Source organism: Hemibagrus wyckioides, linkage group LG17, assembly GCF_019097595.1.
Source record: "Hemibagrus wyckioides isolate EC202008001 linkage group LG17, SWU_Hwy_1.0, whole genome shotgun sequence".
Classification (NCBI taxonomy): Eukaryota; Metazoa; Chordata; class Actinopteri; order Siluriformes; family Bagridae; genus Hemibagrus; species Hemibagrus wyckioides.
The window spans coordinates 6,038,965-6,055,704 of NC_080726.1; the positions used below are offsets into that span (position 1 = coordinate 6,038,965).

Consider the following 16,740-nt stretch of genomic DNA (forward strand, 5'->3'; position numbering starts at 1 on the left):
GATATAGTACTCCAGTCCTGGACATGGACTCTTTCCATATGTACACATGGACTTTTGGTTGTGGTTGTGACTTTAACATGGACAGTAACATTTTTACTGAACTTTGCATGCTGTGATGTGTAAAATCCAGTGGCTTGCATCTTTAAACATTCACATTTTGCACTGTTACAACCTGGAACTGATGTATAAATGCATATATTTATATTTTGGTCTGGTTGTGATTTATTTATTATTTATTTATTATTTATTTCACTGCGGTGGGGGTGAAAGCTGAGCAATCATTTAGGCAAACTTTTATGATTTTTTTTTCTTTGTAAAGAAAAATCAGAACTTTGGATTTGACTCAGATGTAAAGTACGATGAGCTTAGTGGTTAAGGTGCAGGATTACTGATTGGAAGGTTGTGAGTTTAAATCCCAGGTCCACCAAGCTGCAACTGCTGGGCCCCTGAGCAAGGCCCTTAACCCTCAATTGCTCAGTTGTATAAAAATTAGATAAATTGTAAGTCGCTCCAGATAAGGCCGTAAAAATGATTAATGCCGTAAATGTAAAGATTCACTTGGAGTTAAAAGAATGCAGATTGACTACAACACTGCAATGCATATACTCAGATATTCTCTCTCTCTCTCTCTCTCTCACACACACACATACACACAGTAGTTTGGGTGAACATATGGGTAGACACATGCTCAGCAAGGACCCCTAGTGAAACTCTGACCATCATTGGTGAACATCACCTACATTAAACATACTGCTTTTAAAAAATTCACATTACATTAGCAAAGAATCAATAACATTCATTCATCAATAACTATTTTATCTTGATCAGGGTCATGGTGGATCTCCCTGGAACACTGGGATGCCAATCATATGCACACACACACACACACACACACACACCTCATTCCACATGGGTGCAATTTAACATTGCCATTCCCTGTTCTGTATTTGGGGGGGTTGGTGGAAACTGGAGAACCCAAAAGGAACTCACACAGACACAGGAAGAAACTTAACATCAAACAGACAGAAAGCAAAACTTAGGATTGAACTAGGGACCCTGGAGCTGAGGCGAATCCAAGAGGGAATCCAGCACTAGAAATCATGCAATTAAACTGTAATTTAAAAAGTATTGTGTAAAATATAGTGAGATGTTTTAGAATGTTTTACCTGTATTGGGGTTGATGCTGAACTTGCCCTCAGTGTTGCTGTCCTGTATGCGGTAGGAAACACGACCATTCTCGCCCTGATCCAGATCCTGAGCCATAATGTACAGCAGGACAAATCCCAATGGCTGGTCCTCCATGACGCTGACCATCGTCGGTGAGGTAAACAGAGGGGCGTTGTCATTAACGTCTGTAATAAAGATCCGAGCTGTGACTTTACCATGACGTTGCTGACTCACATCAGGGGCTGAATCAGTGGCTTGGACTACCAGGAGAAGAGATGAGATGTTCTCATGATCCAGAGACTGACCCAGGGTCAGAATTCCTGTGTTAGGGTCCAGAAGCAGAAGGTCTGGGTTGATGGGCCACTGCTGAATAACAGAATAGGTCAGTTCACTGTTTGGGCCACTCCCGTCCTTGTCAGCAGCCTGGAAAGTGTAGATAGAAGATCCAGGCTCCAGGTTCTCAGGCACAACAATGGTGACAGGATCTTCAGGAAACTGGGGTGAATGATCGTTACTGTCCTGCACGTCAATCTCCAGAGTGACAAAATGGCTCCTGGGAAGCGTGGTGGAGAAATCATCTACTTCAATTTGAAGCGTGTAGTGAGGTGCGCGCTCAAAGTCCAGCTCACAGGCCAGATACACATCCCCGGTTTGACGGTCTACTACAAAGGTTCCGTCCCGATCTGTACCACCCACTACCGTGTAGGTGACCTGACTCGATTCAGGGAGCAACTGAGCGTCCGGATTCCGCACAGAACCTATGACTGAGCCTGGCTTTGCTCCTTCTACTGGGTTCAACAAGATGGAAACCAGGTTGGAAGTGGAGGTTCCCTTATTAGAGCTGAGAACCTGCAGGGAGAAAAAAACCCCACCACAAATATAAGATTTCTAATTGTCTTTAGAACTGAATGTTTTGTTCCGTTTTATTTGAAAGAAGCCAAGTGAAAATCACTTTGTTTGTGCCATTAAAAAACTGCAAATAAAATCAAACCACTAACATCTTGTGGACTACATTTTTCTTCTTGTTTCACCATGAATAAAAAATAAAATAAAATAAAAAAAAAGACTTCTTGGCAGTTTACAGGCTCTAACAACAAGCCTTCTGGCGTTAATCATAGTTAATCAGATGGCTCGGCAACTGCCAGGAAAAATAATGCTGGAGTAAAGAAAGCATAATCAAAATAGGAAATTGTTAGAACATTTAAATTCACAATAAGTCATATTCTTTTAAAAATGGACGATTTTTACACACCCCTAATAAGCAATCAGAGAAACTTCAAAGAACAAGTGGTTTGCAGACTAATGGGAAAACCGCACGCTTTTCATTCTGCGTTCATTCTACATGTTTTAATAGTTATGATAATAAAACAGAAAACAAGACAGATATATATGTATATACAGAGCCACACAGGCTCTAGGAATGACGTATGTGAGACCAGACGGTCAGACAGATGGGCAGACACGAGCATGAGCAGACAAACAAGCAGACAGACGGAGAGAGGATGTGGTGCCTGTTTGAGTTAGGGTCTAAGACTCACCACAGTGAATAAATCAACATGGGACTGCTCAGAAATGTATTACTTATGGCATTCTATTAAGACAGATGAGAAGGATGGGGTAAGACGTTTGAGAAAGACAGCGAGCTATAGCCGGCAACACAGGTGTTCATACATGAACTATCGACTGCGGCCATGCCGAACTCCCCACAGACGCCTTCTTACACTGGCAGAATAAACGAGATTCACACGCAGCCAAAAGCTGTCCTTAAACTTAATATGACACTGGAGTAATTAACTCCACATTAAATAATGAATTCACCATCTAGAACATGAACATGAGATCACTTCCTCTCTCAATTTTGAAACCGACGACATCCTAGAGACCGGACTTAACGGGCTCAGGCAAAGTAGCCTGCTTTAATCTGGTCGCGTATCAATTATCAGTCTCAGTCTTTGCTTTGGAACACATATGGGGAAAATGAAAAGATTAAAAAATTGCACAGCGTCGGATTTTTCCCAACATTTCCAAGTGGAGATTTACTACTGCTGCTGTCCGCCGAGTCTGGTTCAGTTTAGCTCGTTCATAAATCATTATCTTCATTAACGGTCTCAGGGATATTTAGTCACGGAACTTTTTCATTGTTCAAAGAGCTACTGAACTCGTATGAATCGAGGGAGAAGAGCCCAGGCGCTGTTACAGCAACACATATGAGAAATATTCTCTAGGATTCTCCAAAGTTTCACACGCTATCATTCAAACTGTTGCACACAACTGCTGGCATGAAAAAAGGGACCTTCGGGAGTCAGCTACTGGTAAACACATCTTTCTCAGGACATAAACGCAGTCTTTTTCTCGCAATAGAATCCAGGAAAGTGGCAGGCAAATAAGAGCTGATTACTGCACCTCCAGATTATTACACATCAGCGCTGCTGAATTCTCCAATCATATTAATCAGCATGCTATAAACTATAAAAGCAGCTCTGACACTAGTACAGCTGGAAAAGTTTATATTAATGCACTTAATAATTAAGAATATAGGATAATCAATAGGATTATAATACAGCGCATTCAATATATCATTTGATACAAACTGCAACATAAACTGATAACGTTGATAAGGCAGAGTTTGTACTGTAAAGCAAATTTTGTGAATATTTCTGTTTTATTTGCACTTTTTTTGTAACATAAGCTTTATGTATTTCTTATTAACTCCAAAAAAGGACAAAAAAATAATGATGAGTAAACAACTGTTTATAGCTAATGCTACATAAGTAATAACAGGAAGTAGTTTTTTTGTTGTTGTTTTACAATATAAAAAAGTAAATAAATAAACAAAAAAATACATAAACAAACAAACAAATAAATAAAAAAATAAATAAATAATAATAATAATAATAATAAAATGGGAATAATAAGAACAAAAATTTCAGATTGTGTGGTTGTTCGGGCACTTAAATAACAAAATAATCATTACTATTATTATTATTAGTTGTTGGGCATAAGTAGGTAATACAGGAAACAGTAAAAATGTTAATAAATGTGCTCTAGTTTGTTTTTACTGAGAATTCTGGGTAAAACAGTCTTCCGTGGAACTTACCTGTATTCTCAGTGTAGCTGTTGCGCTGCGAGGAGGTGAGCCGCGGTCTGTGGCCATGACGCTGAAGGTATATTCAGGCCTGTCAGCATGGCTAAGAGGAGAAGATGAATGCAGCTCTCCGGTGATGGGATGCAGAGAAAAGCGTTCGGCCCTGAGACCTGCTCGGAATAATGTGAGTTACAGACAGAATATTCCAGAGAGCTGATATCTTGCATTAATTATTCCTGTCTTATTATTGTAAATTGGAGCACAGACACACATGGACTACTGATATATCTCTTTGAATAGTGTTCATGATGCTTCTTATGCCAGACTCAATGTGGACTCCATATGTGATTTCAAATCCAACATACCGAAGCCATGTTAAATATATTAAAAATAAGACGTCAGCACAGATAACAACAGATAAGAGAAAAGCTTGTTTAAATACACTATATGACCAAAAGTTTGTGGACACCGGACCATCACATCGATATATAGTTCTTCTCCAAATTCTTGCTGCACAGTTATAAGCACACAATTGTATAGTATGCTGTAGAATTACAAATTTTCTTCACTAGAACTAAGAAGTCCAAACTTTTTCTAGCACGCTGATGCCCCTATGCACAAAGCAAGCTCCAAGAAGACATGTTGCGCCAAGGTAGGAGTGGAAGAACTCCAGAGCACTGACTCTGACTCAACACCTTAGAGATGAACTGAAACATCGACTGCACCCCAGACCTCCTCACCCAACATCAGTGTCTGATCTCACTAATACTCCTGCAGCTGAATGAACACAAATCCACACAGCACACTTCCAAATCTAGTGGAAGACCTTCCTAGAAGAGAAGAGTGAAGCTTATTCTAACAGCAAATGTGATTAAATCTGGACTGGGATGTTCTATAAGCACATACTAGCTTGAAGGACAGAGGTCAACAAAGTTTTGGTCATACTGTTTAAAGTGTTAATGAGATCTCTTTGCAATAGCCAAGTTTCCATGCTGCTGTGTACAATAGGCTTAACACGGGCTCTGTATGTGAAGAGTGAGAAACCAAATTTTACCACAATCGGTATATTTTATGTGGCACAATATACTGGAAGTTAGATTTCGTTGCCCACATTAAAGGCAGAAAGACTCTTTCACCTGACAGTGAGTAGAAAACGGTCCCATTTTCTCCCTCATCTGGGTCTTTGGCAGTGATGGTGCCCAGTAAAACCCCTGATGGCTGTCCTTCCAAAACCTACACACACACATACATATACACACACCATCAGTAATATAGTAGCTTCATTCATTAACAGTCACATAGCCTGATAATGTTACTTATTTTACATTTACGGCATTTGGTAGGCACCCTTATCCAGAGCGACTTACAACTAATTTTATACAACTGAGCAATTAGGGAGTTAAGGGCCTCGCTCAGAGGTCCAGATTTGGCAGCTTAGTGGACCTGGGATTCAAAATTACATACTTCCAATCAGTAGTCCAACACCTTAACCACTAAGTTCAGAGTGAAACGTTCCAGTGCAGTTAAAGGAAATATAGGTACTCTTGGTATGCCGCTAAACTGATCATATTTGCAGACCGGAAATTATAGAAATTCAACCCTGTAAGTCAGGAAACCTCAGAGTGACTTGTAGCCTGAATAAAAAAAACACTGTTCTGTATAACTTGATGTTTCAGGATGATAAGTTCAATTATTGCTCACTAGCTAGCTATTTAGCTTAGCATGTAGCTGAAGGATAATTTCTCTTATTGAAATGTCATTCCTTCACGTCCAAACTTCAAATATAGGCCTCATTATGCAACTTAAGTTGACAAATTTGCCCAATTTATATATTCAGAATTATCCATTACACTCATTTTCTAAAGTGTAGAACTTCATGTGCTTATTCCCAAATAACCTTTCTACACATACTCATCACTGTATCATCATAGTCATCATAGTCATCACTGTATTTTTAACCCAGGTGACCCATACCGACTTCAACATCATATTTTTTTTACATTACATCCAGTCCTCCATGTACCTGCATGAGCAGATCCCTGCGTGTGAAGAAGGGAGCATTGTCATTTTCATCCAGCACCGTGATAAAGGCCGTCCCAGTGGCACTGCGAGGGGGAGTTCCGCTATCCTGTACCACCACCACCAACTGGTAGCTGGACTGGTGTTCTCGATCCAGCGCTAACCTCGTGCTGATCTCACCTGCAGATCAATAGATGAATGAATGAGAATTTTGAGTTTACACCGATGAACTTCATCTCCATAAAATCAGCATATATTTTAACACATACCTAAACATCACGCTTAAAAAAAAAACCCTCGTTTTTATAGTATCTTACACAAAGAATTATATGTTAGATGGTCTACATAAACAATGTTTTAAAATGTTTGTATTTGTCAATATTTCAGTAATAACACATTTATTTAATATTTTTGGAAGGAGTCTCCAGGGTCAGTGCAAGATTTAGCTGTCATTTTTTCCCCCTAAGGTTTTCTGAAATTTGTGCTTTGCTTTTTCTCTGTAACATAAAAAGCTGTGTTTTCTTTTTGTTCTTTTGGCTTAATTAACTTCAAGAGACAAAACACAACACAATATTAAGGGAACAGCTGTTTATAGCTGCGATTACATATCTGATAACAGGAACAAGCCTGTTTTGTGGACGTTACACACCATTAAACGTAACTGTAAGCAAATAAATACTACAACATTTCATTTTTCCCCTCATTTTTTCTATCAGGACACTTCAGGCACACTATCATTAATTATTACATCAAATTGTATAAAATTTGGAATCTAGCCTCAGGCACTGGCAATTTTGTCATGCAACTGGGAAAGCATTAACCTTCGTACCTCATACATATATAAGTCAGTACTATTTAGTAGCAAACAGATACATAGCCTATGAATGTGTGTTGTGGAGAATGTTTTGTTTTAAAAAATAAAAATGAGTCTTTTAATTATTTAACTATGTACTACAGTACTTAATGAAGTCAGACAATATTTATTGCAAATCTGCTGAAATTAGGGATATATTGAAGAACAAGCATGTATGCGGGTGAGATGGCAGCAGATAAAATGAAACCACTTGACATGTGACTACAGAGAGCAGAGGCTAGGGGAGAAGTATGAGTGACAGAAGGTTTTGATGCCACAGATGGCTCTCCCCAGCTGTTCCTGTGTTTCCCCCTCAGTACCAATGGTGACAGAATCCTAAACTAGGAGCTGTTGGAGATTCCTCTGCCTTCTGCTCGGAGCGAACGTGTGGAATCAAACAGGCCGAGCATCATTTATCACACTCCAATGATTTATCGTATTCTTCTATAATCACACTAAAAACCCAGAGTGCAACAGGCTCAGGGTCATTTATCACATTTCTAATTGTAATGTAATTACTGAAAAGTTTGGAGTTCAGAATGAAACTGGAAAAGGACTGTATAGGCTTTGCAATTAAAAGTTAAAAGAAGAAATATAATTTAAAACCTGAAGCAAACTCATATTGTGCATAGAGCGTATTGATATGAGCTGGCAGAATGTTCAGGTTACAAATATATTCTACTTCTGATGCATTAACACCATACATTTTAGCCTGAGTACATCGTTTTTTGGGTACTTGTCAACAGTGACATAAAAATAAGTAAACTATTCTAAGCAATTAGGATCACCAAGCGAAACCTTATTTCGCTGTGTGCTGCTAGCAGTAGGCTCCTCATGCTGAGTTTTATGTTTAAGGTGTTATAGTAATTAAAAGAGAGAATAAATTGAAAGCAAAATTACTGAGAGTAGCCATTAAAAATGAGTGGCAATATTTCAGCTGAAATTAATTTCCATTGCACGTAGACAAAATGTAAAGCTAACTGAAGTGCTCTCGATCGTGTGCTAACAGGTTCTTTGCAAGCTCACTTCACTGTTCTACTTTCACAAATCTGAATATCTAAGTTGGTGCTCAAATCCACAGCACATTGCACTGATTTTTTTTTTTTTTTTTTTACTTTTTACATAGTTCGCAGTCTGCTTTGCTTTGACTGCCATCATTAATTTTAAAATACATTTTTCCATTAGGATTCCATCTCATTGATCTCAATATCAAAAGCTGGTACTGGAGCAAGAGAAAATTTGCATGTTACAAGACTGATCCCAGATACCAGCATTAGTAACAATTGTTCAAGAAAAGAATTTAACTTATTGTATGTAGTAACACTAAAAACACAATCATAGGAAGGCACAGTATATGACGGTTACCTGTGTGTGAGTTGATCTGAAAATGGCGATCTGGGTGCAGGAGTCGGTAGATAAGACGGCTATTGAGCCCGGCGTCTCGATCTGTAGCAGGCACCCGGCCGAAGCCTGACCCAGCTGGCAGGTTCTCTCTAACAGCCAGGAAAGCTCTCTCCTGGGTAAAGCGTGGTGAGTTGTCATTTTCATCTGTCACTGAAATACGCACTGTGGCACTACCTGTCTTTTTCAGCTGCCCATTACCAGATGTGGCAAGGACCGTGAGAAGGTAAACCTCTTTAACCTCACGGTCCAGGGCGCTCTTTACAAACAGCCAGCCACTGTCCGAGACAATGCCAAAGCCTGCTGCGTCTCCATCTGGTTGTAGGTGATAAGCCAGAGGGACTGTAGTGCCCGACCCGGAAGCAATCCCACCATCTCTATTAAGAGCACGCACCTGGAGGAAACGTGTGTTGAGCGCCGTGCCCTCCTTCAGCTCCACTCGGTAGCTGAGGGTGTCAAAAACTGGCCCTTGGCTGTTCTCAGCCTGCACATGTACCACCAGGGTGAATGTGGCACTGAGCTGGGGTGCCCCCATGTCCTTGGCAAGAACCTGCAAATCATAGCGTGCCACTGTCTCATACGACAAACTTCCAATCAGACGAATTTCTCCACTGCTACGGTCCACATTGAAGGTTCTCTGAGCACCACTGGAGAGAAGGTCGAAGGTCAAAGCCCCATTAGCACCAGAGTCAAGGTCCTCAGTCTGAATCTTGTACACCACCGTACCCATTCTTGTATCATCGAGAAGCATCAGAGATTCAGATGATGATGGGATGAAGGTGGGAGCGTTGTCGTTGACATCTGCCACCGTGATATGAACACGGGTTTGACCAAAAGCTGGTGGATTCCCGCTTTGTGCCTGAACCTCAAGCTCCACAATGGGCTGGAGCTCATGGTCCAGAGGCAGACTCGTTCTCAAAACTCCTGTCTCAGGATCCACTGTGAAATATCCAGTAGGGTCACCAGAGCAGATGGTGTAGGAAACGTCCTTTGAGACCCCTAAAAAGAGAGAGAGAGAACGAAGGGGGATGACTCAGAAAGAAAATGAGAATACAAGAGCCAGAGTCAGATCAGTCTACAAATGTGTTCAGCACATAAACTCTAAAACCTAGTTATTTTTTCATCACGTGAAACCATGATGGAGTACTCTGAACGTCCAAGGAAAATTGTTAAAAAACGTAAGTGGTAAGATGGAATTTATGATTAATGTCGATTCTAAATGAGGTGTGTACAATGGCCCAAAGCCTATTTGTACAAGTGGTGTCGAGAGAAGAGAAAAAAACTAACACCTCCTTTCATCACGTTCGGTCACGAAGTCCAAAGGGAATGATGAAACTGGGTATGGACTCGAGTTATATCATGTGTGAGCACTACTATTGCTTTGCCTACCCATGTAGCCTCATAGTAAACACAGTTTCTTCAGCTTACTCACCGTTCTTGGTGCTGGCACGCACAGTGCCCACTTGGGTCCCACGCAGGGCATCTTCGGATACAGTGAAGTAGTACTGAGCCTGCTCAAACACAGGAGGTGCCACCAGACCAGCCACGATGCTGATGTTGACCTTGGCATTTACTGGAGCTGTGAGGCCACCCCCGTCTTGGGCCGAGACCACCATGGCGATGACTGTATTTGCCTTCCCATGCAGAGAGCGTGATAGTGATATCACTCCTAAAAAATGAAACAGCTCAATTAACACAAGTTCTAATAACCTATCAGTCTTCAAACAAAGCAGTCTTCAAAAAAAAATTAATTTTTGCTTTCTTAGATTTTTTACATGTTATGTAAGATTAAAGCTAAATGGTGCGCAGCTCACCGGTGTCTTTATTCAGCGTGAAGAAGGGCGAGCTTCCCCCAGGTGCTGTACGGTACATCACCCTGCCATTCTCTCCTGCGTCAGGGTCATGGGCTGTCACCCGGATGACCGAGGTGCCAGGACTACTCTGAGTACTTAAACTCACAGCATAGTGCACAGGGTAAAAGGTTGGCCAGTTGTCGTTAACATCCACCAGGTCAACGTGCACATAAGCAAAAGAGCTCAGGCCACCCTGAGAGAAGAAAATCAAGCACGATCTTTAATTTTTGAGCTCATGAACCCTAACTCTAACCTCTAACCCTTGGCAAAATCAATACTACAAGACATTTTAGATGTGATTCAAAAAGCTTTGGGTTGATGTTCCAGCAGAGTTTGATGTTCCCTGAAGGCAAAGATGTTTTAAAGGTAAAGATAAATTGATAATTTCTCCAGAGAGTACACCAATCTGTCAGGATAACATGACTACTGTTGTGTGAATAGTGAGTACCGCAGAGCCTTCTTCTTTTAGGCAAGGAAGAAAGCAAGGCAAGTCTCCAACTTATTAAATATTACAGCTCTTTAAGGCTCCGCTCACTGAGATTGCTTTAACATGTCTGCTGCAATTTCCTTTCACCGCTGCTCAATGATTTTAAGTGTTATTTAGGCTGCCATGGCACAAGATGCTGTGCAACTCTTAAAGCATTACCATGAGACCCATTCCAAGTTTCCTCTTGTGCTTTTTTTCCCCTGCCTTCTTGAAAAAATTCTGAAGGCATTCTTCAAAGGCTTATCTAGCCAAAAGAAGCTCTGGTGCACAGCTTCTGCATGGATTAGCATCAGGTTATGCCAATGTATTTTTACGCAAAACTCTCATAATTTAATCATTATCACTTCCCAAGCAATTATCTAGCTCCTTCCTCATAACCTGACAGACACCAATCCAATAGATTGAAAGCTAACACGTCATCTAATAGATCCATTCTCAGCTCCATGACCAGGATTGGTGTGCTCACCTCTGATTGGGGCAGAAGGGAATGTCTCATTTTTCTGTAAACCAAATCATTATTGCACTCATGAAAGAAACCATGTCAGACACCCTGATTAGCACAGATCCAGCTAGCTAGCATTAAGTATTATCACCACTTAAAAATATGACTAAAATGACCTCTCATGAACCCTACTTGACTGTTAGCTTGCCATCAAGTTAACTCATGTTAGCTAGTTTGTTAACAAAATGCTTGAAATGTGCACAAAGGATTGCTAGTACATTCTTCCCACTTCCCACTTTTCAAAACTTAATAAGTAAAAATGTTATTTTAACATTCTATCAAGCTAGCTAAGCAGTGAGACTTTTAAATATTTATGATTGTGCTTACTCAGAAATCCTGTCACTTTAGCTCATGTTAGCCAGCTGGCTAGTGTAAGAACGGAAGATTATGATAATTTGGGAACATGAATTTCCTCATTTTGTTGCTTCTAAATAGCAGAAAACAGGGAGTTTTGTACACTGTACTATGTGTAGCAGTCTAGGGAAGACCGCAGATGAAAGAATCAGATGTCACTGTTGCTAGCAAGCAGTCAATGTTTAGTCTTTCCTAAGCTAACTCTCTGAAAAGTTCATGTATTACAAGAAATTACACAACACACTGTTTTTTTTTTTCTTTTTTAAAAAGAGTCCTTCTACCTAAATATGTCTACAAACTTGATGGCTAAGTGTGAAGTTTTGGCTAGCTGTATGACATAATGAAGTTAACGTATAGGTGATCAATTCAACTTGTAATCCAATGCTGTCAAAAACTTACCCCGTCCACGGCTGTGACAGCAAAGTCGTAGCTGGCAGGGCCCTGGTCACGGTCCAGACTTGCACTGGTGCAGATTTGTCCACTTTCCTTGTTAATGGTGAATTGAGGAGGGGCCAAGCTGCCAGGTCCAGAGCCCAGAGAATAGGATACAGAGCCAAATGAGCCACCATCAGCATCCCTGGCTTTCACCTGCAGAAAGCAGAGGCTCAATTAACTCATCCCAATAACATAATTTAATCTAAATAATAAAAATGGATGTATCAAAATTGACCTAAATCTGTCATACATGTTGAAGAGTAAAGTAGGGAAGGAGACATTTCTGTAACAGGTCCAACAGTATTAACCCTGCATCATTAAACAATTACACTCGGCATTCATTCCTCTTCAACATGCTCTATCTAAACACACACTGCCATACATTAAGATGATTTCCACCTTTCTGGAAGCAAGGAAAGTGGATTTAATGACTTTTACAGATTTGAAACACAAGGTAGAAATCCTGCCAGAGTAAGACGGATGGATGCAATGAATGAAGAGACACTTTAACTGGGTTTTAATTTGAAATAAACATCCAGATCTTTATCTCCATTCTACTTATAGCTACTTACAGTTTTCTAAGAAATTCTGTAATACTGAAGCTCACCATGCTCCCACAATTTGAAGAACAATGCACATTTGCACAAATAAACAAAACCTACAGATTTAAATAGATTTGTCAGATTTACACAAACATACTGATGCAATTAGAATATCTCCAGCTTAATGTACTTAACAGTCATCTTCAGGCTTAACGCTATTAGATTATAGCCCACATGTACCCAATATATTTAGATCACAAGCCCATAAGCTAAAGAACAAAGCAGAGAACTACAGGAAGATGAGCTCACGCAGCTGAGATGTTCCCCTTTTAAAAATCGCAGGTCCTGAAGCTCCTTCAGATATTTTACAATCTATCAGGGGGTGCTATATTAATAAACACCGCTTTACCACATGCTAAGCCGCCTACTCTAGCATGATAGAAGTAGTAAGCGCGGCGACAGTTCCAACCTGAGGCAGCAATGCGTTTGTCTGAGGACGTGCCTCATGGACAAAGCGATTTTCCATGAAGACTTGGCTTGACTAAAGAAAGCACAAAGACCACGCGGGGTCTCTATCTAGCAGAGAATACGAGCTCCCGCACAGCATTCAAAGATAAACATTTCCTTCTGGTTGCTGGCCTGATTGGTGACTACTTCAACTACTCGACACAAGATATGCAAGGAGAGAAACACAAGTGGTTCAATTTCATTTGAACTGTGGCAGGACTGACATGTTTCTTTTACTTAGGAGGCAGAAAGTTGGCTCACTTGTGATGTGCATATCATATATTTATGATTCTATGGAATGATAATGTAAAGCATTATTAGGTTACTGAGGATGAAGGATTAAAAGGCGCTCAGGACTGAAAGCTAAAATTGAACATTTTGTTCCCGCACTATTGCAAAACTACATCTACATGTTTAGTGTAGGGGTTTCTGCAAAATGGGGATGGAGTGGAGGACACCATTTCAAGGGCATGTTTAAGTGTGATGGCCTTGATTAAGTTGACTACTACTGGATACTGAAAGGGCATCCAGAGTTCACACACACACACACACACACACACCTGAACACTCATTCATCTTCAGTAATCACAGTTGCTATGGATCTGTTGATCATGATGGATCCGTGGATCTGTTGATCATGGTGGATCCATAGATCTGTTAATCATGTTATATCTGTGGATCTGTTGATCACAGTGGATCCATGGATCAGATCATCGTGGTGGATCTGTGGACCTGTTTATCATGGTGGATCCGTGAATCTGTTTATCATGTTGGATCCATGGATCTGTTTATCATGTTGTGTATGATGGCTATCCGAAGAACAGTAAGCATGAAGCAGGTATACACTCTGAATGGGAGGGCAGTTTCTGCGCAGGCCAACATAGACAAAGAATAGCCAATCAACCTACTGCCATGTTTTTGGAGGTGGGAGGAAACTGGAGAACCACAAGGAAAACTTCTTAGACACAGCATGAATGTGTGAAACTCAGAACAGACCATTATCTGAGCTCAGGATCAAATGTGAAACCTTGAAACTACAAGGCAGCAGTGATACCAACTACTCCTCCATGCCTCCCAATCTTTAAAAACTAACAAACAAACCAACCAACTAACCAACAAACAAACAAACCCTTTGGGATAGTAGATAGAGTGTAACTCTAATTCGAACCTTAACTTCAGTACCTTGTATTCACTCATATTTGAGTTCAACAAAAAGCTAAGTACATGTGTCTGTTATTATGCTTGCAAATGCAAACGGACCTTTCAGAAAGTGCAGACATCTGTTGGTCGGTTCAGAAGTTCAACAATGTCTCATTCGTAAGTGGGTCAAATAATCCAGAAACTTTTCTCACGTCTACTTTGCTGAATTCTTACCTAAATCCATGGTGCTTTACTTTTGCTTTTCACTCATTTAAATACATAACACATGCTGATATGTCTGCAGACACATGCAAGATATTTCACACAGAAAGCCTGATTTCTGATCATACACTCATACAAACATGACAAAGGTTTTTTTTTCTTTTCGTCTGGCTAACTGGTCACTCGATCCTTCTCATTGCGGGGGTGAAATTGAGAGAGTGCTAATACTGGACCCCTGCAAATAAGCAGCTGTTTCTGCTTTTTTTTTATTTTTGAAAGTGAGACACAATGAGAACTCCACTAGCGAGGTGACGGCAGAAACTGGCTGGGGGCTACGTTATCTTAGAAAGGACTGGACAGAGCCAAGGATAACGTTCCCAGTCCTGTGGTTCTTGCACTGTTTCTCTTTCCTCACTGAAATCTACAAACCAATGCCTTAAATTTGAAGAGAGAAAAGATGGAGACACTGAAGCCTGGACAAACGCATTGGCACTGGAGGATCAGTGGTGCACTGGACTCTCGATTACATTTCGCGGTGCCAAGATTTTGTTGATTGCTTAGAGGAAAATATGAAGTATTTTTATATCAGGCAGACTTCCAACAGTCTCTAAGTGTGTTTCTGACAGTTCTAATCACTGTTTTGGGTTGAAGGTCCAGCTGCCAAGTGACATTGCATCATTGGTTTACTGCTTCATGCTAGGCCTCTAAACAAGCCAATTAGAAAAGCAAATTCACTAAAATAGTGGCAGTCTGCATCCAAAACAACCAGAATGTGAACGTATCCTGTGAGCAACGTCTGATGGCCATTACTAGGCCTGGTCATCTTAAATTGGCCCATATAACATCATCAAGCTTCGTTTATCTAGCTCAATACAAACTAATTTCGGAATATTTAGACAAGAAATATGGAATTTAAGAAAACCCAGTTTCTACTTCTGAAAAAAAAACAAGGTTTGCAAATTTGTGATTGTTAAATTATTCATTAATAACTTATTTATAATAAAAGGATATACCAATTAACTGATCAGCTTCAGATAATATAACTGATGCAAGTTACTACATTTACGGCATTTGGCAGATGCCCTAATCCAGAGGGACTTACATTTTTATCTCCTTTTATACAAATGAGAGATAAGGGCCTTGCTACTGTGCCCAGCAGTGGCAGCTTGGTGCACCAGGGATTCGAACTTTTCACCCAAATTATACATATTGTCACATAACTATTACAGCACAGCAAAGTTCTTCCTTCACATATTCCAGATTTGGAAGTTGGGGTCAGAATGCAGGGTCAGACATAATGCAGCATCCCTGGAGCAGAGAGGGTTGAGGGCCTTGCTCAGGGGCCCAGCAGTGGCCAGCTTGACTCCTGACCTACCGACCAACAACCCTTAAACACTTGAGCTATCACCGTCCCTAATATCGATAACTTCAATCCATAACAAATCTGTAAAGTGAGACAAAAAAAAAGAATAGCCATTCAATCAGAGCAAAAGTAATGGCACCCTTTCAAAAGAGATGGTATTAATGTCTATGATAGCTGAGCTGAATTACTAGAAGATTGCGTTTAGGAGGTGCTCTTCCACCATTTTGCTTCGTGGGCCTCATTAAATGTAAATCACCTGTCCTGCAAACATGCTTGTTAATTAACAGTTGATTGGAATTAATTAATATTTGAAAGAGGACAAAGAAAATGAAAGTTACCTAAATATTTTTTTTGTGATTTTATATGTTACAGTCTAACATTTATAGACAACTTTAGTAAAATATTGATGAATAAGGATCAATGCCTTTGTTTTTTTTTTTTGTTAGACTCCTTGTTTTTAATGCATCTTAAGACTAAATCTTTGAAGGAACTTATTCAAAAATATCTTTGTATTCACGTGGCAAAGCATGGTACAGCTATATTGCATTATCCGTGTTGTGCAAAGCTTTTAGTAGCACATCCATACACCACTGTACTGTATAAAGTGCAGTATTGTCTTGAATGTGAACCACATGGAACATTACGTCAGCGTGACAGTGGCAGTCAGTAGCCCTGGCTAAGTGTGATGTTCCATAAGAGGAAATTACAAAATACACACAACCATCGGAGAGTGTATTGGCACCATTTCAAAAATGAAACGGGCTTCCCATGAAGAAAAACAGAGATCAGTATGATGCAATGCAAAGAGAA

At 40.2% G+C, this 16,740-nt stretch overlaps 1 protein-coding gene across 1 annotated transcript in view; it reads right to left on the reverse strand.

Annotated features, from left to right (window-relative positions):
* dchs1a (dachsous cadherin-related 1a) overlaps positions 1-16,740 on the reverse strand; it is a 120,169-nt gene that overhangs the window by 14,065 nt on the left and 89,364 nt on the right. Inside the window, exons 3-10 of the mRNA XM_058413785.1 lie at positions 12,121-12,309; positions 10,340-10,571; positions 9,958-10,194; positions 8,490-9,524; positions 6,276-6,451; positions 5,389-5,485; positions 4,265-4,422; positions 1,167-2,016 (exon numbers count right to left, since the gene is read on the reverse strand). Of these exons, the coding sequence (XP_058269768.1) occupies positions 1,167-2,016; positions 4,265-4,422; positions 5,389-5,485; positions 6,276-6,451; positions 8,490-9,524; positions 9,958-10,194; positions 10,340-10,571; positions 12,121-12,309 (2,974 nt within the window). The remainder of the gene's footprint in view (positions 1-1,166; positions 2,017-4,264; positions 4,423-5,388; positions 5,486-6,275; positions 6,452-8,489; positions 9,525-9,957; positions 10,195-10,339; positions 10,572-12,120; positions 12,310-16,740) is intronic.